At 49.0% G+C, this 23295-nt stretch overlaps 1 protein-coding gene across 1 annotated transcript; it reads right to left on the bottom strand.

Annotated features, from left to right (window-relative positions):
- Positions 1-4064: 4064 nt before the first annotated feature.
- Positions 4065-13013, bottom strand: LOC128275593 (uncharacterized). The gene is made up of 6 exons (XM_053014148.1): positions 12952-13013; positions 11310-12439; positions 8451-8668; positions 7605-8160; positions 7199-7450; positions 4065-6215 (listed from the first exon to the last, which is right to left on the bottom strand). The coding sequence occupies exons 2-6, from the start codon at positions 12420-12422 to the stop codon at positions 4347-4349; spliced, it is 4008 nt and encodes a 1335-aa protein (XP_052870108.1). The 5' UTR covers positions 12423-12439; positions 12952-13013; the 3' UTR covers positions 4065-4346.
- Between the last annotated feature and the right edge of the window lie 10282 nt (positions 13014-23295).

Genomic DNA, 23295 nt, shown 5'->3' with positions numbered 1-23295 from the left:
TTGAAGCACGACTTTAAAACTGGTAGTAAGCACCCATAATGTACGCCATAGGGACCTGGAGCCGCAGACCGTTCGGGTCAGGGCATGAATTTGCAGTTATTGGTAATTAATAAAACTGAGCCAAAACTAAGCTGCACAGCGCGTCCCTGGAACAGTAAGTACCACAACGCCTTCTGGGCCACCGTACCGAACGTCCATAAATTTGCCCCGTTCCGCCAGACTGGCGCTCGGTGGGCTCCACTAGCGATTTGAAGGGTCTGTAACGTTACCAGCCAGCGACCGGCGCACTTCTAGCGTTTATGATTTAACCCAACTCCATCGTCGGGGTACAGCTTATCCGCAGCAGAGCATATTGTGCTGACGTGCCGTTTCATTATTGTGCTCCCGGAGCTACCACCTTGATCAACAAGTTCCCGGAATACATCTATAAAATGTATTGTACAATATCTGTTTATTGCTCTAAATCCTATATTGTATCCTTCAAAGCAGTCGCCATGGATGTCCACTTATGCCAACGCTTGATCCAATCCGAAACACATTTTTTGAGCTCGAAGTTTGATATCTCACACAGTTTGACAGCCTGGGAGTGCCAGGACCGCCACACGGCGGTCATTCCGAGAACTTTTTGATCAACGTAGTATTTCGCTCCGTTCCAGCTTCTCGGACGATTTGCGCCGCGCTCGGGAATCCGCCGGCATCCAAAAGTTCGAATTATTGAAACTAAACTTCCGGTGTCCGGAAAACTAGTGAGACGCTTAATTTATGCTCATGAATATTAAAACGATAAATCTTTTGCCCTATGCCCCGTGGGCCAAACACACTTCGCTGAATGTACGATCCCGGTGCGCCTAAACGGTTCATCAGCGTTAGACGACGGAAGCGGACTTGAACGCCGGTGTCACGAATCCCGCCCGTCCCAGAATGGGTGCTTTGGCTCGACGTAAAACCCGGCGTACCCGGCGGGAGCGGCGGCAGCTGTAAAGCGACTTTCACAGCCTCGCGTAAGGGATTTGCGATCCGAACCGATCCACTTTTGATGCGTTGGCAATCAACGCCAAACCGTAACCATTCCTGGTTGGAACCCGGACCACCTCGCAGCGAGCAAACAGCTGAAAAGATTAAGATAACAACCCCGGTCGGAGGCCCCGACGATCCAATAACCGGACGACCGCCTCCGGAAGATCTATCGACGGCCGCCGAACGAACGGTGACGATATCGTAAAGCGAACCGCTCGGAGATGCCGGGATGCCTCCCGCAAAACCGCCCATTCAGACGGTTCGGCAAATCGTTTTGTGTTTAGAGCGTTTAATCTTCGATACAGGCCCCGCCGGGGCACTTCCGGGGCGTAAAAAGTCGTCCCACGTCGTGTGGGTGGCTCGGGCTCGACCTCAAGTGACGTGGCTCCCATTCGATGTCTCCTAATCCGCTGACGAAGAACCCCGGGAGGTTGGGCGGACGCATAATGATTAAAGTAAACAGCATGTGAAATAAAACCAGGCCCCCGCCGTAAACCAGTTAAAGTGTTCGTCCCACGTCCAAAAGCATCCCAGCACTCGAAGTACTCTACATAGATATCGCTTCTGGACGCCCAAGGACGGCCCTGCCCAAGAGCCCAAGACGATATGTTATGAAATCAACTTTACAAGCGGTTTGTGGCACCCGGCATGGTCCGGAACCGGCCATAATCATTCCCTGCAGACCCAACCAGCCTACCGCTCGCTCCGTTGTTGCCGGTGATTAATCATATCCGCCAGTGAGCCCGGCCAGTGAGACAATCAGCGCTCGGCTGGCTCACCCACCGAGCGAAGCAGGGAAACCTTAAGGGGGGTTAAATGATAGCTTATCAAGCTATGTTGCTGCGGGGTTTCCCGGGTTCCCGGGGTATCGCACAGTGCGCCCGAAACACGTCGGTCTGGGTCGTACCTGTCTGTGGGTTAGCCGAACTAATTGTGTCATTTAACTTTTGTCCTTCGTTTCCAGCTGTTCGTTCATGGCGTTACATGGCGTTCTTAAACGGTTTGTTATTGTTTTTAATTAACTTAAGCTTCTGGCTGGCGTAAAATCGACTGCTCATCTAATTAAATTGCACTACTAACGATTTGCTGTATATAAAATTAAAATACTTGATTCTTTACTACGTCACAGTGTTTTCCATGAAAGTACGCACTATGCGTATCTAGCAACTGAAAACAATTCCCGTTTTCGACCAAACATAGAGCGATAGTTCCACAATGTTAGATTCACGTTGGCCAGTACGTTGTCGCCTCCGCACGGAAACGAAATTACATCATCATAATTCCGGAATGGTGTGGCAATTATTGACAATGTTATTATTTATGCCACAGCTGGAAGTGCAATTATGTGACCGGGATTGCACATGCGACAACAACAACACGAACCGACACAATTCCGGAAATCCTGCAGTAAGCTTACATCTACCGGTAGTGATACAGAACATCAAGCGTCGTTTAGTTGCGACTCGTGAATAGAGCACCTCAAAATTAACACCTCGTGGAACTGGCTTTACTTGAGGAATTCAAAATAATAATATCTGATGATCTTGCTCCGGGACACACAGCTCAAAATAGAACGCGTAGCTCCATCAGCTCAAAGAATTCATACGATTAAAACATATCATATTAAGTTAAAGTACAACTTGCTCCTCTACTCTGTACTCTGTGCCTTTGCTTCACAACCGATAGACCGACGACCGACTGATGTTACTGGCTTACTTACAGCGCACCATCCTTACCTTTTCAATTGGAAAACTCTCATCTGCTTTCATCTTTACGCCAGCGACCCTCCAGGGACCAGTCATGACAAACAGCATAATGTTACTCCGAGCGATACCGCCTCGGAACAAGAGTTTTGCGGCAAGCGGGCCAGCGCGGTCCAAAGTGCACGAACCACGTGCAATCCACCGATAAATGAACCATTTGTTCCGATGCCGTCCGGACCAAGGAGCGTTCGCTCAAGCCCTCAGCGCTCCAGCTTTCAATCGATGACCAGCTGCTGCATTCCAGGCTCAAAGACACACCAGACTCAATATTCTAAATTCAGACCACGGATGCGAACGTAACGGATGCGAACCCGACCACACTGAACCACAGGGGAGATTCAGTCTATATATATTGAGCAACCCTCACCCTCGGCTATCCGCCACCGAAAACCTGGTTGCGGGTTGCAGAGAATTAAAGTATACGTTTCGGAGATCGGAAAGAAACTTCCCACACTCGTGGCCGGAGGTGAAAAGCGGAATCGGCAGCAGCCGAGACCTCGAAAACCCGGAACCATTTGACTTGGTCGTCGGCGTGTTATCTGGCAAATGCGATCGTAAAAGGTTTACTGTGTGTGTGCCTTTTTTTTGCTCTCCTTGCCGCATTCGGCAGCTTCGGAAGGATGTTCCTGAACCATACGCTCCAACGCTGGGTGGACACGATTCCTCGGGTCGATTAATTTAACTTACGGGTCTCTCCACTGCTCCACGATCGCTGGGCTGCCGCAGACCGGCGATTGACCGTCGGGGAAGTCCTGGGGCAACGGGGCGGGAAACTATTTTCTTCTCGATTAAGTTTAACCTTTATCGTCTAGCACCGCTGCTCTTGTGGTAGATAATTTCTTTCCAGATTGCCCGGCTGCGATAAAGAACCGGGAGATTACGAGATCTCCAATTCCGGCGCCCGTTCGGGGAATGCTTCCGAGGAATGTGTCCCAATTGCTCGGGGATTGCTCACAACGCCCGGCCGAGTGTCACCGGCGAGCACTGGTTAATGGGATAGTTCGTTAGTTCAGATGTAGTTTTAATTAGTTTTATTGCATGTAAGCTCGAAAGTTTCATTCCCGAATTCCCGGCACCGAACCCACGTCGTGCTCTTCCTAGGGGTCAAGATGTTGTAGAATGTTGCCAAAGAAATAAAAGTGAAGTTTGGTGCGTCCCAAAACTACTTTCAATTTTCCACCGAAACAGACAGAAACCGGGCTTCCGGCCGGTTCTCAACATTGTTCGAACACCAACAATACACCAAACGAAAGCCTGCCCCCAAAAGCCAAGACCATAGCGGAAGTAATACATGTGGTTTATTTGATGTGGAGTTAATTATCTTAATTTAATCTTATTTTCGTACGGCAACCAACGCCAACCACGGACGCCATCGTCGGAACACCAGAGCAGTGAGTGCCTTGCGGGCGTCTACCGCTGCTCGGGAAGTAATGGAAACCCCTTTCGTTACGCTACGGGTCCGGGTGCTGCCCGGTAGTTGGTGGGGGCCAACCCCGGTACACCCGGGGGTGTAGTTGGTGTCTTTTTCCGGTACGAGGTAGGTTTAAATCGGGCCGCTCGGTACGCTCACTGGGGTTGCGTATCGCCCTCGGGCTGTGAACTTGAGCCCGGACCTGCGACCATCTCCGGGCCTTCGTCATCGTCGTCCGATACCAGTACCAGCTCCAGTGGGCCCATGGGAGAATACGGTCCGGGTAGCAGGGCTTCATCTACGGTGCCACCGTCTTCTGACGTCACGGACGTCAAGTCCAACGCGGGGCAGCATTCGACCGATTCCTGCGATTCGCTGTCATTGTTGGTCTTGTCCGGTGCACAATCGGACGATGGATTGCTGTCCGCGGCGGGAGCCTCGGCTGGCGCAGCGTAGCGCGAGTGCAGCATGTCAAGCTTTGTTGTCAGGCTCGATCCCCTACGCATGGTCTGGTTCATCTGCCGCAGCAGACTCTGGCTGTCATCCTCGAGCCGCGCCAACCGCTCCGACCGGGCCGAAGTGTACTCGCGCTCCTTATCGGTCAAGCAGGACAGATCTACGGTCGGAAGAGGTTCCAAAAGGGGGTGCTTCCGCGCCTGGGAAAGACCTGACCCACTGGCGGTGGAGCTCAGACCGGAGGAACCTGGCACGGGCGAGCCGGACTCGGCTTGCCGGGCCATAAACCCACTGTGAATCTCATCGATCTGGGCCGCTATCTCCGTCCCTCGGTTTACCGTTTTCGAAAGCCGATTGCGGAACTCCTGCGCTTCCCGCTCGAGCCGTTCCAAGCGTGCGGCACGTCTTTGAAGATACTTCTCTTCGTCCTCACTCAACGCAGCTTCCTGCCCGTCCGGTGCTGTCCTCAGCTGTTGGTCCGTGGTGGTCTGCTCGCTACGCTCACCACCGGCGACCTTCGGGTCCGACGTCGTCGGCGCGGAGTATTGGTCCAGACGGGAATTCAGTTCCGCCATGCGCTGCAAACGTGCTTCCCGTTTCTGCTGGAACAGCTCCTCGCTCGACAGTTCCTCCGGTTCCGGCGCACGGGCCACTTCGGCGCCCTCCAGCTCTTCTTCGCTCAGCTCACTTGCACTTTCGTTGACGCTATACTCGCCCTCGGCATTATCATTTCCCGTGCCCTCCTCCGTCTCGTCGTCTTCCTGCTCCTGGTCCTGCGCTTGCTCGTCCGGCAACTCTGGGTGCCCGAGATTCATCAGCCGCAAAAACATGTCCTGCGCCGTTTCGGGGCCACTCGTGTTTTTACGCTTCTTCCTGCCCCGCTTGCCCGTCGTTCTCGCCGTCGTCGCCGTCGTCGTCGGTGGTGGTGTGTTCGACGATGTAGGAACCGGGTTCGCCTTCCGCAGTACAGCAGCGTCCGGAAGCCCGGAAGTTTCCGCGTGAACGTCGTCGTCATCGTCGTCGTCGTCGTCGTCGGGAAATGGAGGCAATTCTTCGATTTTTTCATTACAAAACCGATTTGCCCGCTCGACGTTCTCGAGCGACTTCATATCGGACTCGCTGTGCACCTTCCGCAGCGTGCTAATCGCTTGGTAGATGTTCGTTAGCGAGCTGCTGAGGAACTGGCGCTCGAACCGCATCACCGAGATTGCCGAGGCCCCGGCGGGAACCAGCGAGCTCAGCCCGCTACATCCGGCCACCGGTAACCCACCAGTCGAAAAGGCCGCCTTCCGGCCCGCTCTGCCATCGTCGTCATCGTCCGACGGCTGCTCGTCGCTGTACCCGCTCTCGCCCGCCGAGTTGTTCAGCGAGTCCTGTTTACGGCGCGCGGCAAAGTCCGCCTTCAGCGACCGCCATTGGTCCTCGGACTCGATGTTCTTCTGGCGCGCGGCCGACCATTTCAGCCGGCAGTACTCCAGTTCCTCCTTTAGCTCGCACAGCAGTCGGCGCTTTTGCTGCAGATGGTAGCGCAAGATTTGCTCCTGAGTGTGGAGTTGACGATGCTGGCGCTACGGACACATCAAACGAGAAAATGGAGCGGATGAGCAAAGCATTAGGGCCGCCGGGTCGCAAAAAATGGCCGTCAAACATGTCCGTTGGAGGCTCGGTGTCACTATAGCTTTGCTACGGTTCGGCGGCGCTTCACACAAGTTATAACGATGGGTCCAGTTACACATAAAATTGCATACGAGGTCTGTTAAAAAAATATCGCCACACAAGTATTACACTTTTCTTCGATTGCAGGGACGTGGTGCATCATGAGTTCTTGCCACAAGATAGAACGATAAATAGAGTATATTACCTGCAATCCTCCAGAAACGCTCGGATTTGTGGGAAAATAAAAGAAAGTTTTTGCGCTTCTGCTCACACATCGTAGCCTCAGACACCGTTTTCCTAAGATCTGGCCTCCCGTGACTTTTTCTTGTTCCGGACATTGAAGGAGCCAATTAAAAGACCACGCTACGCTACGATTGGGTAGATAAAGACGGCATCGAAGAAGGAACTGAACAAGATCACAAAATAAGATTTGTTAAAGTGCTTCGAGAATTAAAAAAATCGTTTACACAAGTGTATAATATCTAATATATCTGTATAATGGAGATTTCTTTGAAGGGGACAAAATAAATATTCATGAATCATTTTTTTTAATAACAAATTGGCGATATTTTTTTAACAGACCACACAAAGAATAAAACTTCGGCAGCTAGGAACTCCGGTAGCCTCAACCGAGAATGTAACTGCCTGACTGCAGGGTCCTGCCAGTTTAATAGCTTAATTGATCGGTATGCTTAACAATCCAGAAGCACCCCACCCCGGTACATGTACATGGGCCACAAAACTCATAGAACACGCCGCCAAAGTTGCATGATTTATGAACTTCATTAAGCGATTCGGAAGCGATTCATTTCGTAACAAAACCACCGCACCGCAGCATCGCGTCCCGTGGCACCGCGGTTCCGGGCTCGCTGTCTCGCATTAAACACTCGCTCACCTGCATTTTCCCCACCAGATGCCAAGTTTTCGTCAACTCAAGGCTCACGACACTCAGGCGCTTCTCCTGCGTTTCCAGCCGCCGCTCCAGGTGTACGTTTAACGTTTTCAGCCGGTTCGTTTCCCTCTTGAGGGCCTTCTTCTCCAGTATCAGGTCCTTCAGCTTGATGTACGTTTTGCTCACGCTGACGACCGTTTTGGGCCCGTTGCGTGTCTGCACCGACTGAAGGCACTCCTCACTTTCGCCACCCTCCTGTGAAACCGGGCAAATTACGGGCAATCTCATCAGACTCATGGACTTCTCACCGCGAACCGCGCCGAAAGTCGGCCGCCGCACGACGTTGACTTTGGCTTCCGCGAACCAGCCCTTGGCTCACACCCCCCTCCCAGCCTAGACCACAACTTACCACAAACGGCACGGGCTGGGCCCGTTCCTGGTGATTCACCAACTCAATCAGCACACGCCACACTTTTGGCAACTTGTCAGCAATCTGTTCCGGCGAAGCCTTCTGCACGTCGGTAAACTCGGCGTCCTCGCCGCCGCTACCCTCACTATCCGCCTCGACCGGCGCGTCCTCTTTCGGGGGTGCGTCGGGCATCTCGGACTCCACGGGCGGCCCGTTTGCCTCGTCCACCTCCGCTATCAGATCGTAGAGGGCCCGCGGCAGGAAGGCCCCGGTGTCGACGGTTTCCGCCTCATCCTTGGTCATCTCGATCAGCAGCGCCCGGTTCTCCTCCAGCACGGCCGCCAGCTTGTCAATGTTGATCTCGTTGACCGTCGGCTTGCGGCTCATGCCGAGCAGGAACTTGGAGATGAACTGGTTTACGACACCCATCTCCAGCTGCAGCTGCTTCGTCTGCGCCTGGGAGTGGGACAGCTTCTCGTCCGTTTGCTCCCGCTCGGCCCGCAGGCAGGTCAGATCGGACTGCAAACTTTCCACCAGTGCTTCCAAGTTTTTGTTCCTACAAGAGAGTGAGACACAGGCCGCCACAGGCCACCGCAAACCGCACACACAGAAAAACATCGTCATTAAGCCAGTCAGCCAGCCCGGCGCATGCTGCCCCGCGGGCCAGACACAAAGCATCTCCGATGGCGGCAACAAACGTGTACACGTTGGCGGAGGACACAAAAATATCCCAGAGCGCGCGGTCATGTACGGCGCAATAATATTTTTGCCGCCCCGCCTCGGCCCGACGAGACAATGTGTCGCTCCGTGGAGGCGTTCACGGGCCGCGGGGACCTCTCTACTCACCTTTCCTGCTCGGTCGCCAGCTCGTTCTTCTTCAGGTCCAATTGGCGCAGCAAGTTGTCGCGCTCCATCCTCGAGACGCGCTCGCGCTCCTCGTACAGATCACGCAGGTTACGAATGTTTGTCAGCTGTCTGTCATACTCCCGACGCAAATCGTCGGACATAATCTGCAGCTCGCGCTCCTGTAGCGTGTCCTCGATCTGGCGCAGCTTCCCTTTCAGCTGCGGGTCGGCCGGTGCGGAAAATGGGAGAAAGTCAAGTGGATTCTGAGTCACGGTGGATTAAAAGAAACCTCCGAGGGGGGGGGCGCGGGATGTTGTTTGGATTCACCGCAGGCCTCAAGTGTGTTTTCTCGAATACCGCCGTGTTGTTGCGAAATTCTGGCGACTCATCGTCTCAAATAAAATTTCCCTCGAAAGAACGCGATTTATATTCTACCCAGTTCGTCATTGGCCTGGAAAGTGTGGCGCATTGTTGCAAGAGAAATCTTCATCTTAAAGCTGCGTCATTTGTAAATTGCTCACCGTTGAGCTACTTTTTGTACATTCTACAAGTCGCCACTAAACTGCACAAAGTACGGTAAATAGCACGTAGCTTTAACATATGACCTAAAAAAGTTCCGGCCCTAACACACAAATGGCGCCTTTTCCGTTAGTATTAACCTTCCAATTCATAAGTTTGTGAGTCATTGTTCCAAGAGTTACACTACTTTTGTTATTTTCAAAACAAAGGCTCAAGATTAATTTCGTGTTTTAATTTTACACTGTTTCTTGATTGCAAAACATTCCGATCAAGTGAAGCAATGGCTTGAAAAGTGTTATAAGGACCCTGCTCCATCAAAAACAACAAGGGAATGTTGATTTCCTGACTTAAAACGTTGCCGTAGATAAACCGATGATGAACGAACGCAGTGGACGTCCAGATGAGGTAGTAACAAAAGAAAACATTTAAAATATCCACAAAATCGTTTTGAATGATCCAAAAATTGAAGTTGCGCCAGTGAGCTAATATTGTAAAAATATCAAAAGAACGTATTGCCTTTATATTGCATGAACATTTGAGTATAAGAAAGCTCTGTTTATAGTGGGTTTGCGCGGTTTGTTCAAAACTAGTGACAATGGTTGGATCCATCACTTCACTCCGGAATCAAAACGATCGCCATCTGAATGGAGAGCATCTGGGGAACCTCGTCCAAAGCGCCCGAAAACACAACAATCGGCTGGAATGGCTCCTTATCTTGAGATATGCGACGTGTAATAATCATCGACTATCTTGAGAGGGGAAACACCATCAACAGTGAATATTATACAGCTTTTTATGCGTTTCAAGGTCGAAATTGCAAAGAAACGACTACATATGACAAAGAATTTGGCTCCCAGCATTTACTGGCTATTCGCAGACCTCAAAATGCTGCGCATTGGTAAGAAATTTCGCTCGAATGACCTCGTCCATCGCCGAAACTGAGGCCTATGTTGAGGCAACAGATAAATCGTTCTACATACCGCTCGAATGACTGTGTGGCTCTTGATGGAGTTTTAGTTGATGAGTAAAGCCAATTTTGAACTACAAAAAAAAATTCTATCGTAGAGCTGGTACTTTTCTGCCCATATGTTACGTAAATTTTGAAAGGTTTTGAACTGTTCAAAGTACGTCTCAAACGCATTTCAATATACAGGGTGAGCAAATTAGTGTGCATTTTTTCATTTGGCTATAAAACAAAAACGGCTGAATATTTTTCGATGTTTTAACTTTTATTTGGAAGGTTGATTCTTAACATTTATGTATAAAATACCATTTTGGTTGCAGAAAATTAGGAAATATGAAAAAATTATTTCCAAAGTGGTAGGTCGTCAAATCATTCGTCAAAAGCACATTTCATTGAAGATCATTTCCACCTCTGTGGCTATGTTAATAAGCACTGTTGTAGTTCGGAAAAGCCATAAATCGTGCAAGAGAAGCCAATGCACCCACAACGAGTGCCTGTTTGGTGCGGATTTTGGCTGATTGGTTTTTCGGCGAAATTGAAGCTGAGAACTTGGACGGCGTTTGGTTTGAACAGGACGGCGCTACGTGCCATACAGTGACAGCCACAATCAATATTTATGTTATGCGAACATTACAGCAGCTATTGACAACCTTAAGACCGAAATTCAAGTTGCTATTAAGGAAATAGAATCGAATAGAAATAGAATACAATCGAAAATATACTCAAAAATAGGTCGACCGAAGAAGCTACTGCCAAGCCAATCGTGGTAAACATTTTACCAAAATTGTTTTACATTAAAAAATGTTAGGAATCAACCTTTCAAATAAAAGTTTAAGCATCGAAAAATATTCATCCGTTTTTGCTTTATAATCAAATGAAAAAATGCACACTAATTTGCTCACCCTGTACATCCAACTGCACTGCGTCGATTTGAAAAGTAACGGCCACCGCGCACCACCGCTCAGATTGCTTGCTGGACCAGCTCAGCCAGACTTTATTGTCTTCAAAGCGAAACCGAGACACTTCCGCCATCCGGCAAGCATCCGGCAGCCATACGCGCCGCTTCGCTTCTCAGCGCCAATCCACTTCCATGTATGGAACGCCGCCGAAGGTCAACCGGCGCGCACGCGATCATGCAAAGATCATTGCATCCATAGATCATGAGCAGCGATGCTGGTGACGAAGGTTCCGCGTCGTGCAGAGAGCAACGCGACCTTCGCCACTGGTTTTGGCAGCGACACCGTAGTTCTCACGCGACCACCACCATCAAGCGGACAAGTTCACGCCACGCCGCACCTGTGCGCCGGACATTCAGCTGATCGCAGACACACACACACACACACACACACACGGACCACATGGACCACTTTGTTTACCTGCTCGACCTGATCCTCGCGGATCGCGATGATCTCTTTGCCGGCCTTGATGACGTCCTTGAGCGTTTGGACCTGGGTCCGGAGCTGCCCGACGTCGGTCTGGAGGGAGAGAGCCTCGGCTTGGGCGATCTGCAGATGGAACTGCGCTTCGGCCAGCTGCGCCTTCAGTGCGCGGATCGCACCGTTCTGTCGACTGCTCTCGGCGAGCGCTTCGTCCTGCAGCGAGTGAAGCTGCGTCCGCAACTGAGCGAGCTCCTGCCGAAGCGCCAACGTCTCACCGGTGACCTGCTGCAACTCGAGCTGTGACTCAGCGAGTTCTTTCTTCAGCGCGCGCCGTTCATCGCCAGTGGCAGTAGTATTTGTAGCAGCATCACTAGTACTGGTAGTAGTAGTGGTGGTGACGGTGGTAGTGTGGTCAGAACGATCGTCACCGACGGCGGCGGCGATCGTGCTTTGTTCGACACGAGGTGATCGCTCCCGCTCTCTCATCTCGTGCGCTTCCAGCGATCGGCGTCCGGCTTGACAGGCAAGGTTCAACGAACTGCAACTGTCATCGGGCACGGTCGGCGGTGCACTAGCTTCCGGGGGATGCGCTTTCTCTTGTGGATTCTCTTGCTCCTGCTGCTGCTGGATGTACTTGATCAGGGCCCGGTTGCGGCTCTTTTCCTCCGCCAGCGCTGCCCGTAGCTGCTCCAATTCTTCCCGCACCTGGACTAGCTTTGACAGATGAACGCCCCGCTTCTGCTGCAAGTTGGCCCGGAAGGCGGCCAATTCGGTCGTCATTTTCCGGGCACGACACTTTGCCAACATATCTTCGTCGTCGTCGTCACTCTCCGCCACTATACCGTCGTCGCCATTTGCTTTGTTGGACTCGACCACCACCACGTAGGGCGTCGATGGAGGCGCTGCATCGGTCGCGCTGTCAGTGCCTTCATCCGGCAGCGTTGTTTCACAACCATTTGCCACGGAGCTGAATGTTTTTCCTACACCCAGCGGCACTTCTGCTCCTGCCGCCGGCACCTCTCGACCACCGTCGACTGTCGCGTTGGTTGAACTTTCCTCGTCGGCGTCGTCGTTTTCCCGGTCAACGTTGGCCGACTGTATACCCCCCATTTAGCACCGCCTATACACTACGCACAGAAATAAGCGAGATAGAGAGAGAAAAAGAGAGAGAGGGAGAGAGGGAGAGAGAGAGAGGAAGAGAGAGAGCGATAGAGTTTCGGTTCACAATGCACACAACCGCACGGGATACACGGATTTCCACCAGCGTCACCGACAACGTCACCACTGCTGGCTCACTCTTCTTCGCAGATCCAAGCCAAGGCTTCTCCAAACTCAGTAAAATCGTCACTTAAAGTTGGAAAGTACGTTCCCGGGGATTCGAACCTCTACTTATTCGCCATTAACTAACAACGATCGTGTCATTGCGGACATTGCGCAGCGAACTCCCGATGATGGCGCCGCCGCTGGTGGATAGGTCTTGGCAATAACGCTGCAGCCGCCGCCGGCGCACCCACTTCCCACACCCTAACACGCCCAACACGATTCCGGCCCGGAACTAAACCCCGGAACGCAGCGGAAAACCGAGACCGGAAAATTGTCGGAAAAACGGTGATCCAATGAAAATTGGTTAGCTACGAACCACGGTTAGCGCACGAACAGTAGCAGCAGTAGGTTGAATGTGTCTTTTCGAGTGGCAGCGATCGTTGAGACTGATCTATTTTTGGCCGTCCACCGTGTATTATTTGGCCGAACGGGCGCGAACCGCGAAAACACACGCGCGCGCTCTCCCCGAACGATAGCGCTGCCTAGTGGGCTGCAGGATGCTGCTGCGTTGCGCAGCCCTCCGGGACCGAGCTCGGGCCCGCCCGCCGACGGAAAGGTGGCGAAGGAGTGCAGCAGCCCAAGCCGCATCCCCCCGCCCGCAGACGATTTTGTCTATTTATAAGAAAATACAAATACCCGCCCCGTAGACTAAATATGAGAAAAATTCAAGTGGACCGCGCATTATGGTAACCTAATCAGCGACGCGCACGCAAATCGGCCGCTCGAAGCGCTGACGCTGACCGAAACAGACGCGACTCGAGAATGAAACGGGGAGAGAGAAAGGGAGAGAGAGAGAGATAGAGAGACGTAATTAAAATAGTCTGAGAGAAAGACGCTAATTAGAGGATTAGTTCCTCGGTCTAGGTGGACTGACGAAACATATTTTCCAAACTGAGAAATGACCGTTATACCCTTGATGCGGCAACACGTGCAGCTTCGATCGCGCATGCGACGCTCCTCCTTGAGGCGCTAAACCCGATCCGGTGATCGTATCGTTTAGAGCAGGTTTTCCACATTGTTTTTCTGCCATAGGATGCGAAATGTGCCAAATCTTGGTCGAGCAGCAGCAACATCAAAATAAAATTCGGATCAGATTATTTTTTTGGAATGGACTACAGAATGGAATTATTCAATTTACATTTTACAGCCCACTTTACTTACCATTTTTTATATAATAACGAGATGTTGATGATGTATTGAGAGTATAAGTAGATGTTGTATTGTTGTTGTTGATGAATGTGTTTGTCTGTAACATTTTGCGCGAATCTAGATGATTTAATAGGCAATACACTAAGTACCGTTTGGGATTGTACTGGGTTGTTCATGAAATTCGGAGCCATGATTAGAAAACCACATTTTTATGATTTTAAATACACTTTATTATTCAGTATGGCCTTCCTGAACATCAATACACTTGTTCCAAGGGGACTCCAACTCATAAATTCCATCCCTGAAGTGAAAAACTGGAAAGGCTTCAAAATACGCTTCCGCAGCTGTTATGACGTCATCATTTGATGAAAAACGCTTTTCACGCATCATTTTTTTGGGTCTAAAACAGATGGAAGTCGCTAGGGGCCAAATCTAGGGAATACGGTGGATACAATACAATTCGAATTTCAATTCATGGATTTTTAACATTTTCAAAATGTTCTTCTAATGTTATTATTATTTTGTTATGTTATTTTTAGCGAATGCAGCTCCTATTTTGCACACAGCTTTCTGAAACCCAATACTTCAGTCAAAGCATTGTTTATACTGCTCAATGAGATAGCTAGGCCTCATACAAAATTTCTTTCCGTGATTCGACAATTTTCCAATACGATATTCTGTATTTTTTCTATGATTTCAGGTGTTGTGTCTGTTTTGTGATGTTTTTAACATGGACCGTCTTGAAGTACGACCACGTTTAAGCACAGAACCCTCTCTTTTAATGTACTAATTGAAGGTGAAGAGTCCTCATACACTTTCAACATTCGTCCATAAATTTCTTTTGCTTTTGAACCTTCCAAAAATAAAAATTAAATCACTGAACGATATGACGTCGTCTGTTTGTGTTGATTTGTTTCATTGTAAAAAATACTCCGACACGTTGATACTAAATGGCTTGTAAAAAAAAATTAAGTGACCTATGGAAATGAAACTTCACATACTTTCACATGAAGAGTGTACCAATCAACAAACAACTATCATTGTGTGGCAAACTATTTACTTAGCCCCGAACGGGTCTCGTAATTACTTAGTAATACTGCAAAAACTATCAATAATAGTACATATCGAACCCAATAGTTGTCGAATGAGTTCTGACATCTGCAACATGCTAAATGTTTACTGACTGACTTCCTCAACTACTCGCCCGTAACTGTAGAGCATAGTTTGCCCAGTAACGGTATCGATTAACCGATTCAGCCGTTTGCTTCAATTTACCTCCGAACTACAGTGACCACCGGACCCTGATTTGCCAACTTTTGCCACTCTTGCCATGCCAATCGTGCTGGCCGACGGAGTGGACAATTTCTGCAAATAAATACAAACTTCGTCGCAAATGGTGCACAAGATTGAGATCGAAGGAATCCATTTACGTTCCCTTATTGCAAATTCTACCGCCCTGATTGTGCTCCACCTTCGCCAATCCATCGATGGTCCGTTGGCAAACACGAATGTCACACCTTTGCCCGGCGACGGACGGATTCAAGAGATGTAGATAAATATTCAAATAAGGCTCTCCCCCGCGTTCTTCGTTCGCGGTTTGTTTCATCTTCACTTCCAATTCCCGACGCAGCTTCGGTGATTGAGAAGATGAGCCGTCGCTCTCTGAACGCCTTCGTCGAACTTAGGTTCTTGACAATTATCAGCAGCAGCGCCACTATGGGGGGGACGGATCGACAGGAGCTGGAGCGTTTTTATGGCCCAGGATGGCACGGTGACGTCTGGATTCGGTTGGAAGTCCGGACTCGGCTCCGAAAGCCAGCTTCCTCGAAATGTGTACAGTTCTTAATCAAATAGTATTTTCATAAATACTACGTTAACTTTCCTAGCCATTTTTATTGCCGTCCAAAGAGCCGCAATACTCAAATATGCCAAGAGTTTTCGCCATTGTTATGGCCATCCTTACCCAACTACTGGAAGTGACACAAATTACTCGCCCTGCAATTGCAGTGATCTGCCAGCGTCGCTAAAGTGAGGTTCATTTCATTCAATCTAAATTACACCGAGATTGCGGGGGCATTTGGTTTAATGTTCCAAACGACTTCTAGGATCGTCGCTCTGCGTCGCTCTAAACACGGTTCCGTCCCGGGTGCTTTACGGTTGTACCAATTTCGCTAAGCACCATCCCCGGCACCTGGACCGGGTCCGATTGGACGCATATAATGTTTCGAAAAACTTTATCTGTGCCAGTCTGAGACAAGTGCCAAGCTGTTGGTCAAAGTGTGTTTACAGAAATAATTAACATACGAATCCAATAAAGCTTCCTTCCACGGGCCGGCACCGGCACCTAGTGGCTAGTTGTTGCCCTGCGACAATGGACTCGGGTACTTGCGCCACAAGCAAACTGCGGTGTGCAAAACACAATAATCCCAATCAGGCACACTCGAACCACTTTCCCAGATTGTCTCGGTGGTGGAGCACTAGTGAATCGCCGCATCCTTTGCCACCGGATATCTCACCTCCCCGTGTGGGTTACGAGCGCCTTCCACCCTGTGACATGATTCCATCGACCGAAACCACCGAGAGGGGGGGAACCGTAAAAAGCAAGCAAGATCCTGGATAAAGTCGAGTGATGGGCGAACATCCATTCTGCCTCTCTCTCTCTCTCTCCCCCTCAAGAAGTGGTCTTTGTGTCGTTCGGGTTACGCTTCAGTAGCTCCCGTTGGACTACTTTGACGGCTGCGGTCCCCAGGACAAAGAGATCGCAGGCTCCAATTGTTAGCATAAAGTTGCCCTTGGTCGCGTACGGCAAGGACGCGGCTAGAAAATCAAACATCGCTCAATTCGGTGCGCGATTCTGGTGGTGCTGGGGAAAAATGTTGCCCAACAACCGGATAAGATTCACCGTAGAGGTCGGTCGTCCGTCCGCCCGTCTCAGGAGAGCGCCACTGACGCCCCCTGTTCCCTTTGATGTCGGGCGGGGCGGGACAACATTTTCCGACGTCCAACACCTCAGACAAAATCGATCGAAGATCAACCGGCGGTTCGGGACTCGCATCAAAGCATCAAACGCTCTCGGCGGGCGGGGGGTGCCTCGAGGTGTCGGAACCGGACGCTGGTGGAGCCACCAACGGTCAGGCGCCTGCCACGTTGGGTCGTTTGATAAAACTTTCACGTTTATGATTAAACTAATTTTCCGGCGAACAGTCAAAAGTGCTCTGCATACCAGATTTGCCCTGGCCGAAGTCTGCGGCTACGTGCACTACATACGGTTCCTCCGACCATCCTCCGGTGGCCAAGCGGTGGAGCGTTGCGTTCACTTGACCCCGATGTAAGTAGGTTGATGATCCGGTTTTCCCACGAGAAATTTGCAATCCAAGTGCGAGTGTGAAAAGTTTGCGCCCCTCACCAACGCCCGATCCGATCAGGCGGGGCCCTCTGGCGGCCATCATAATTTTTCATCCCCAGGTTTTGTTTAACGTAACAGGCTCCCACCGTCCAGGCCCGGTGGCTCGTACTTGGTTTATTATTTTTTTTATATGTACAAATTTCAACTTTGGTAATATCGTCGATTAGGACTGAGGCAGCTAACTTTGCCTCGAGTGTCCATCTCATTTGCATCCTGCTCCTGGCGGCGACCCCCGGTGTACCCCGACAACGGCGACGACGGAAACTGCCGTCGTCCGCTCCCGACAGTCAGGAGTAAGTGCCGTGGGCGAAGCGGAAAACGCTGGGCATTACGTTCAATCGGTCGAAGCGCTGGAAACCGGTACCGCTCGGTGCCGGCCGCCTCGCTTGGGAAAGTTTTGTGGGTTAGTCCTTTCTTGTGTAGCCGTTTTTTTCTCACTTAAAGTCACCAGAAGACCCCGCTCTGAAAACGGCTTTCCTGCCGATCCAGGTCGTAGTTCCATTGGGGAAAGTTTTCCAGCGAAGTGAAACATGATTAAAATGACGATGGCGGTGAGGTTTTCCTGGAGTGCCGATAACTTTCTTCCTACCGGGCCCGGGACCCCAAGCGCTGTGCATTAAACGGCAGTTTTGCCTGATTGCACCGTAAAGCGGGCATTTCGATTTACATAGATCATCAATTATGTAGTTTCTGGTGGCTGCAGCTTGTGTTTTGTTTCATTTATTGGACCATGGTTGCGCAGCTGCGTTGCTTCCGTTGCGTTTTTCATTTTATTTTAATCGAGAGAGTAGCACAGAAGGGATGTTAAGACTACAAAGCAAAGGCCTACACTTTATGTATTTAATCGGTAATGCAGGGTGACGATTAAAAACTGCATTAATAAACAAACCAGTTAAACCAGTTAAGTTGAAATAATTACTGTCATCAATTACCTAATTGTGGCTCGTCCGTCTGTAGATCATCCGTCTCGCTGCATCGAATACGTTCGTTCCACCCAAAGTTGGGTTTTGGAAATAAGATCAAATGCTTAAAATTTGGAAATAAAGGCACATTATTACATCCATAATTTATTCTTTAATCGAAGAATTGGGTATTTTCTTTTGGTTTCACTAAACATGAAAGTTTATTGAGAAAATCATACGGTTGATTTCAATGGTATTTAATAAAATGTTGCTGTCTATACTGGGAAAAACTCAGCAAATTTTTTCCATCAAACTTTTTCCAACAAACTCAACGACATTATCAGCATCCCTAAATTTGTGAATCGCTTAGTATGAGCCCAATGTAACAACTAATTAGCTTATGTACAGATAATACAACGATAGTTTCGAACAGGATTAAAGTAGATTAAAAGACTTACTAAACCAAGCACCCCAAGTTTTTTGTATGAAGTTTTCCTGTAATTAGTACGGCAATAAGTACAAACAAATGCCGCACCCATTACATCGCATCAATAACTAGACTGTGAGCTATATTACCTTCCTATATTAATAAGGTATTATGGCAAAAATAAAGTACGCTATGACATTTCAAAAGTGCAACCCCAAATACCTACTTTAATGAAAGAAGATTGTTAAATCAAATTTAGCTAAGCTTTTATCAAGGCTTAATTTCGATGCACAGTTATTGTTTATGTTTCCACAAACCTGCGCTGCGCTGAAGCGGTGTGCGGTCTATTTCTCTGTTGATCCTTTGTAAACAGGAAGCACATGTTTCCTGATCCCCCGGCCCGGACTGGGAAATAAACCAATTTTCTGCTAAACAAATCTCCATACACAACCCGACACTCCCTCGTACGTTTCCCGATCGTATTGCACAGAAGTTTGGCCGGCCCTTCGAGAAAAACGAGCCGAGGCAGATGCTTTCAACGATTCCCAGCGCGAGCATGCAGATAAATTCGAATTAATTAAAACTTTTCCTCGTACGCCGAGGAGCAATGGATGTGCATAATGAGGATTGCTTGTCTGTTGGCCGGGAAAAAACCCCGATTGCAATACCAAATCTCGCTACCGGAGCAGCGTCAGCAGCGTGACGCAAGCCCCCGGAAGCCTCTCGGTGCTAAATAAATCGCAGCGGATCCTCGCCCTAGACCGCCCGAACCGATCCCGTTGGGCGGAGTATTGGAGAAACTTGTTGGCTCGGATAAGCCAAAGCAAACTTCCTCGATCACATGCACACTGTGCTGATTCGTCGGTTCCGGAAAGAGACAACTTCCTAATAAGCATTTACAAATGTAGAAATAAATAAAGACAGGTGAAAATTATGTGCCAATGGTGCGGAGCATAAATCACGGGGGCAAGAAGTTGGCAAGCAAAATGAAGACCAAACACTTGGATGAGATAACTATTGCCCCGGGCAGTCATCTCGAATTGTGCCGTACCTCCCGCTTCTGATCCGGCGGATGTACGCCGTAGGTCTCTCTGGTCTCTTTTTCGTTTTCCCCATTTCGTGTGTTGCGCCACAAGAAAACTGCCAAAGTCACGGTCGCAGGAAAGCTGACGAAAACGGAAGTTTTCCGATGATAAATTGGATAAGTTTGGATACGGCTCTCTCACACGCAAAAGTTAGACACGGAACACGGAGGCGGAAGCCAGTATTTCCGTTCTTTTACGGGGACCACGTTGAACGGCACCTGATCCGCCCGAGGACGGGAAGGGCGCGCGGTCCGTGTTCAGCCCTAAGTGACATGTGACGTAGGGGTGAAAATAATACGCATTGTCATGAATATTGATGTGTCATGATTTGGCACACTAAATGGCAATTAGAATCGTTTCACTTCTTGAAATGTATATTCCGGAGGGTTTTGCCGTAGAACTCACTAGCACAGTTCAGCGTTCACTTTCTTCTTCTGAAGTCTGAACAACTCTTGGTAAAGCCCGATCACATCCAGGGCATGGGTCGAGTTTGATGCGTTTCCTGCTGGTACTTTAGATTTTGAGGTACTCCGGTTGGGATATGCAAAACGAACAGGACTTTGTTGGAAAATATTACCTAACCTAACAATCAAGCCGTGCAATCAATTAGCGCAGCGTCACAGACAATGTGAGCTAACCGACTTATTCCTTAATGATCACTCTTAGATAATTCTATCACGGACACTTACGCGACAGAGCGGAAGCTATCCTCGCAACTCTTGTCTGCGCGACGTCACGGAAGTCCAATCGTGGCCATTTATCTGCATAAATTACCTGGCCGATGAGGCAAACTGCATCAGCATCACCGATTTCTCGCTGCACAATCCGCGACAGACCAGGGACGTGGCACTCGGCCACCCCCTTTTTCCCGCCCTCGCTAACAAGCAAGAACAGGGATGCAAAATGTGTTTCACCGATCGCAACTCGCTGTAGTAATTGAGATGATAAATTTACTACCTACCTAGAAGCCTACACTCTCGCGGGCCATCCGTCACACACGTGTTTCCGGTTGCCTACCCGCACCGGCCGGGCGCCATCTTGCGCTGCGATACGCGGAAATGGTGACAAACATACGTGGTGTGTTTCGTACGGCGTGACTCTCGGTGTCAGTTATAATTGCAACATACGTGCATAACTCGTCGCTACGATTTCGATTAAACCGTGGCCGTGGCGTGTGCTTGAGTTGCGACGATTATGGTTGGGGTCCAGTGCTGCCCCGGCCGACACTGAGCCAATCCGAGCCATGATTGTGAGCAAGAAATTGCACTCCCGTCACCGATGCACTGGAATATAATTAACTTGTGCTTTTTGTCCGTGCTTGTTCCGTCTCGGGTCGATTGCTGGTGATGAAATTTGAATGAGACTAGATGTGCAATGTTGCAGTCGCAATTTATGCTGCTGTACACTCTTCTCTCCGGCAGCGTTCGAATTAAATTGAAATAAAAATGACTGATTTGCATTATTCGATCAACATTCTGCTCCCCAGACGAGTGGCAGAGCCGCAGAGTGATCCGCTGGGCGGAGCAACACTTCGAGACTGGCAACAAAATATGTTTCCTGTCAATTAGGATGGTCACTCGTTATGGATTACGTGTATGCTGCTGCCAATGCCAGGACAAAACTAATCCTTGAGCGGGTAGCTCAGATTCGCGGATAACATGTGAAATTGTTCAGGTAGATTTCCAAAAAATCAATTTCATCGTGTACATCCAATATTTCACTTCTTCCTTTTTTCGTCTAACTACGGTTCCAAAATTTTATTAATATAATGTAAGCGTAAGCTGTTCAGATTCAAAGTTTTTGCGAATAGTTATGATTGTCAAGTTTCTTTGTGTTATTTGGACTCCAAAAAACGAACTTTCTGATGGGACAGAAAGGTGTGGTGTTTCACAAGTTCCTAAAACCTGATGAAAACGTTAATTCCGATCGCTACTGACAACAAATGATCAATTTGAACCATGCATTGATCGAAAACGACCAAAAAGCCGTTCCTGTTTTCTGAAATGGAGGCGCCTGGTCGCCCGTAGCCTGAGGCTTCCATGTCCCCAAAAAACAAAACTGTTTCAGGATACTATCAAATCACTTGGATAGGAGCTGCTATCCCTCCCCGCGTTATTCACTAGACTTGGCTCTTTCCGAATATCATTCTTTTTCATCGATGGAACACGTGTTGGATGAGCAGGTTTTTGATTTTTCTTCGAGGAAGTCGAAATGGGATGACTTATTAGTTTACTTAAAAAGTCGAAGAATTCTTTCGTCTGGGAATCCATGATTTAGCAGAGAGATAGGAGAAAAGTATAGCTAGCGATTGCACATACTTCGAATTAAATAGAAAGTTGCATAAACATTTTATAAACAAATTGTTGTGCGTTAAAAAACTCCGATTCTCAACGTATAGACCTAGTATAATTAATTTTAATTCAAACAAACTTTAGCTTATTCGCCTTCAGCGCTTCAACACTTTTATCACTTGCAACACAATTCGAAATGCTGGGAGCGTTTGTTCCAACAGGTCACATGTGTGAAAACGTGTCAGTCAACTGCATGTGCGATAGTTATTTAGGCAGCAACTGTTCCCTTTTTTCATGGCGAAGCTCCTAACCAGCCTCTGAAAACCATTCCAGAAATTGTTGTATTTGGTTTGTTATGCTTTAATCTGCATACAAACGGAATATCCTGCAAGCTTCAACATTTTTTTTTTCATGTTTAGTTTTTGTTTTCAACCAAGTGTAATTTATCAACGTATCAATTTGTCACAGTATACGCCTTCACTCGCGAGTCCCGAAAGAGCAGAATAAATCAATCCCAAAGTTGTAAACAATTTCAAAAACAAACCTATGTCCCGAAGGGTGAATCCTGTGAGTAGAATTCGCATCTTTTATATTGGACTTTCTCTCTCTCTCTCCCTCTTTCTGTCGCTCGGTCACGGTTTTGAAATGTCCCTACGAACGAAATGCAATCCATTAGCGAGATGGCAAATGAAATTGTGTGCCAAAATTAAACTCCGCAATAGCGCCACCGAACCATGGTATAGGCTCTATCAATCGTTGGCAAATGCACACGGACACAACCGTTGGCAAGCTTGCGGTTCTTCGCACCCGGAAGTAATTGCTTCACAATGCTCCGATAAGTCAGCAGCCACGGAGCGGTTGAGGAGCATCGACCGCACGAGAAAACCACGCTTCTTCCGGTTGTTCTGACCCCGTAACCGCCTCCAATCATCATAACCATCAGCGTGGTTACAACAACCCGAGCCAGCTACCGGCGGCTGCCATCAGTAATGGCATTGGCCACCGAACGGTGGGTTTTGTATATTTAATGCTTCACAAGGGCCTGTGAGAGGGAAATAAGGCCAGCTGGGAGAAGATCGTGGAAGCATCTCCGGATCCGGACGAGCGACTGCCACGCCACAACCAAAATGGTTATGACATCTGGAACCATGCTGGCAAATGGTGTAACTAGTGGCTTAATTGTGCAATCCTCGTAATCAGGTATTTGCCATTCCCATCGCTACGCTGCCTTATGGCTAGCCGGTCGGCAGTCGCCGTTTCCTCCTCTGTGGTGAAATGGTTCCGCTCAACCAAAATGACTCCGAAGACCGCTAGCCCTGCCCACGACGGTGGCCATGATTGCAGTTTCATCTGCCAGGGAATCGATGCTTATCTGTTGATATTTCCGTCCGTTTTGTGGC

Source organism: Anopheles cruzii, chromosome 3, assembly GCF_943734635.1.
Source record: "Anopheles cruzii chromosome 3, idAnoCruzAS_RS32_06, whole genome shotgun sequence".
NCBI lineage: Eukaryota > Metazoa > Arthropoda > Insecta > Diptera > Culicidae > Anopheles > Anopheles cruzii.
Note: the sequence above shows the minus strand (reverse complement) of the source record. Positions and strands in the feature narration are given on the sequence as shown.

Bases quoted from the DNA above. Each gene is read 5' to 3' on its own strand.
- LOC128275593 (XM_053014148.1), bottom strand. From the start codon at position 12,422: ATGGGGGGTATACAGTCGGCCAACGTTGACCGGGAAAACGACGACGCC. The intron at 7,451-7,604 runs GTAAGTTGTGGT...CCGGTTTCACAG, and splicing joins CCCAGCCCGTGCCGTTTGTG to GAGGGTGGCGAAAGTGAGGA. The intron at 6,216-7,198 runs GTGAGCGAGTGT...ATGTGTCCGTAG, and splicing joins ATCTGGTGGGGAAAATGCAG to CGCCAGCATCGTCAACTCCA.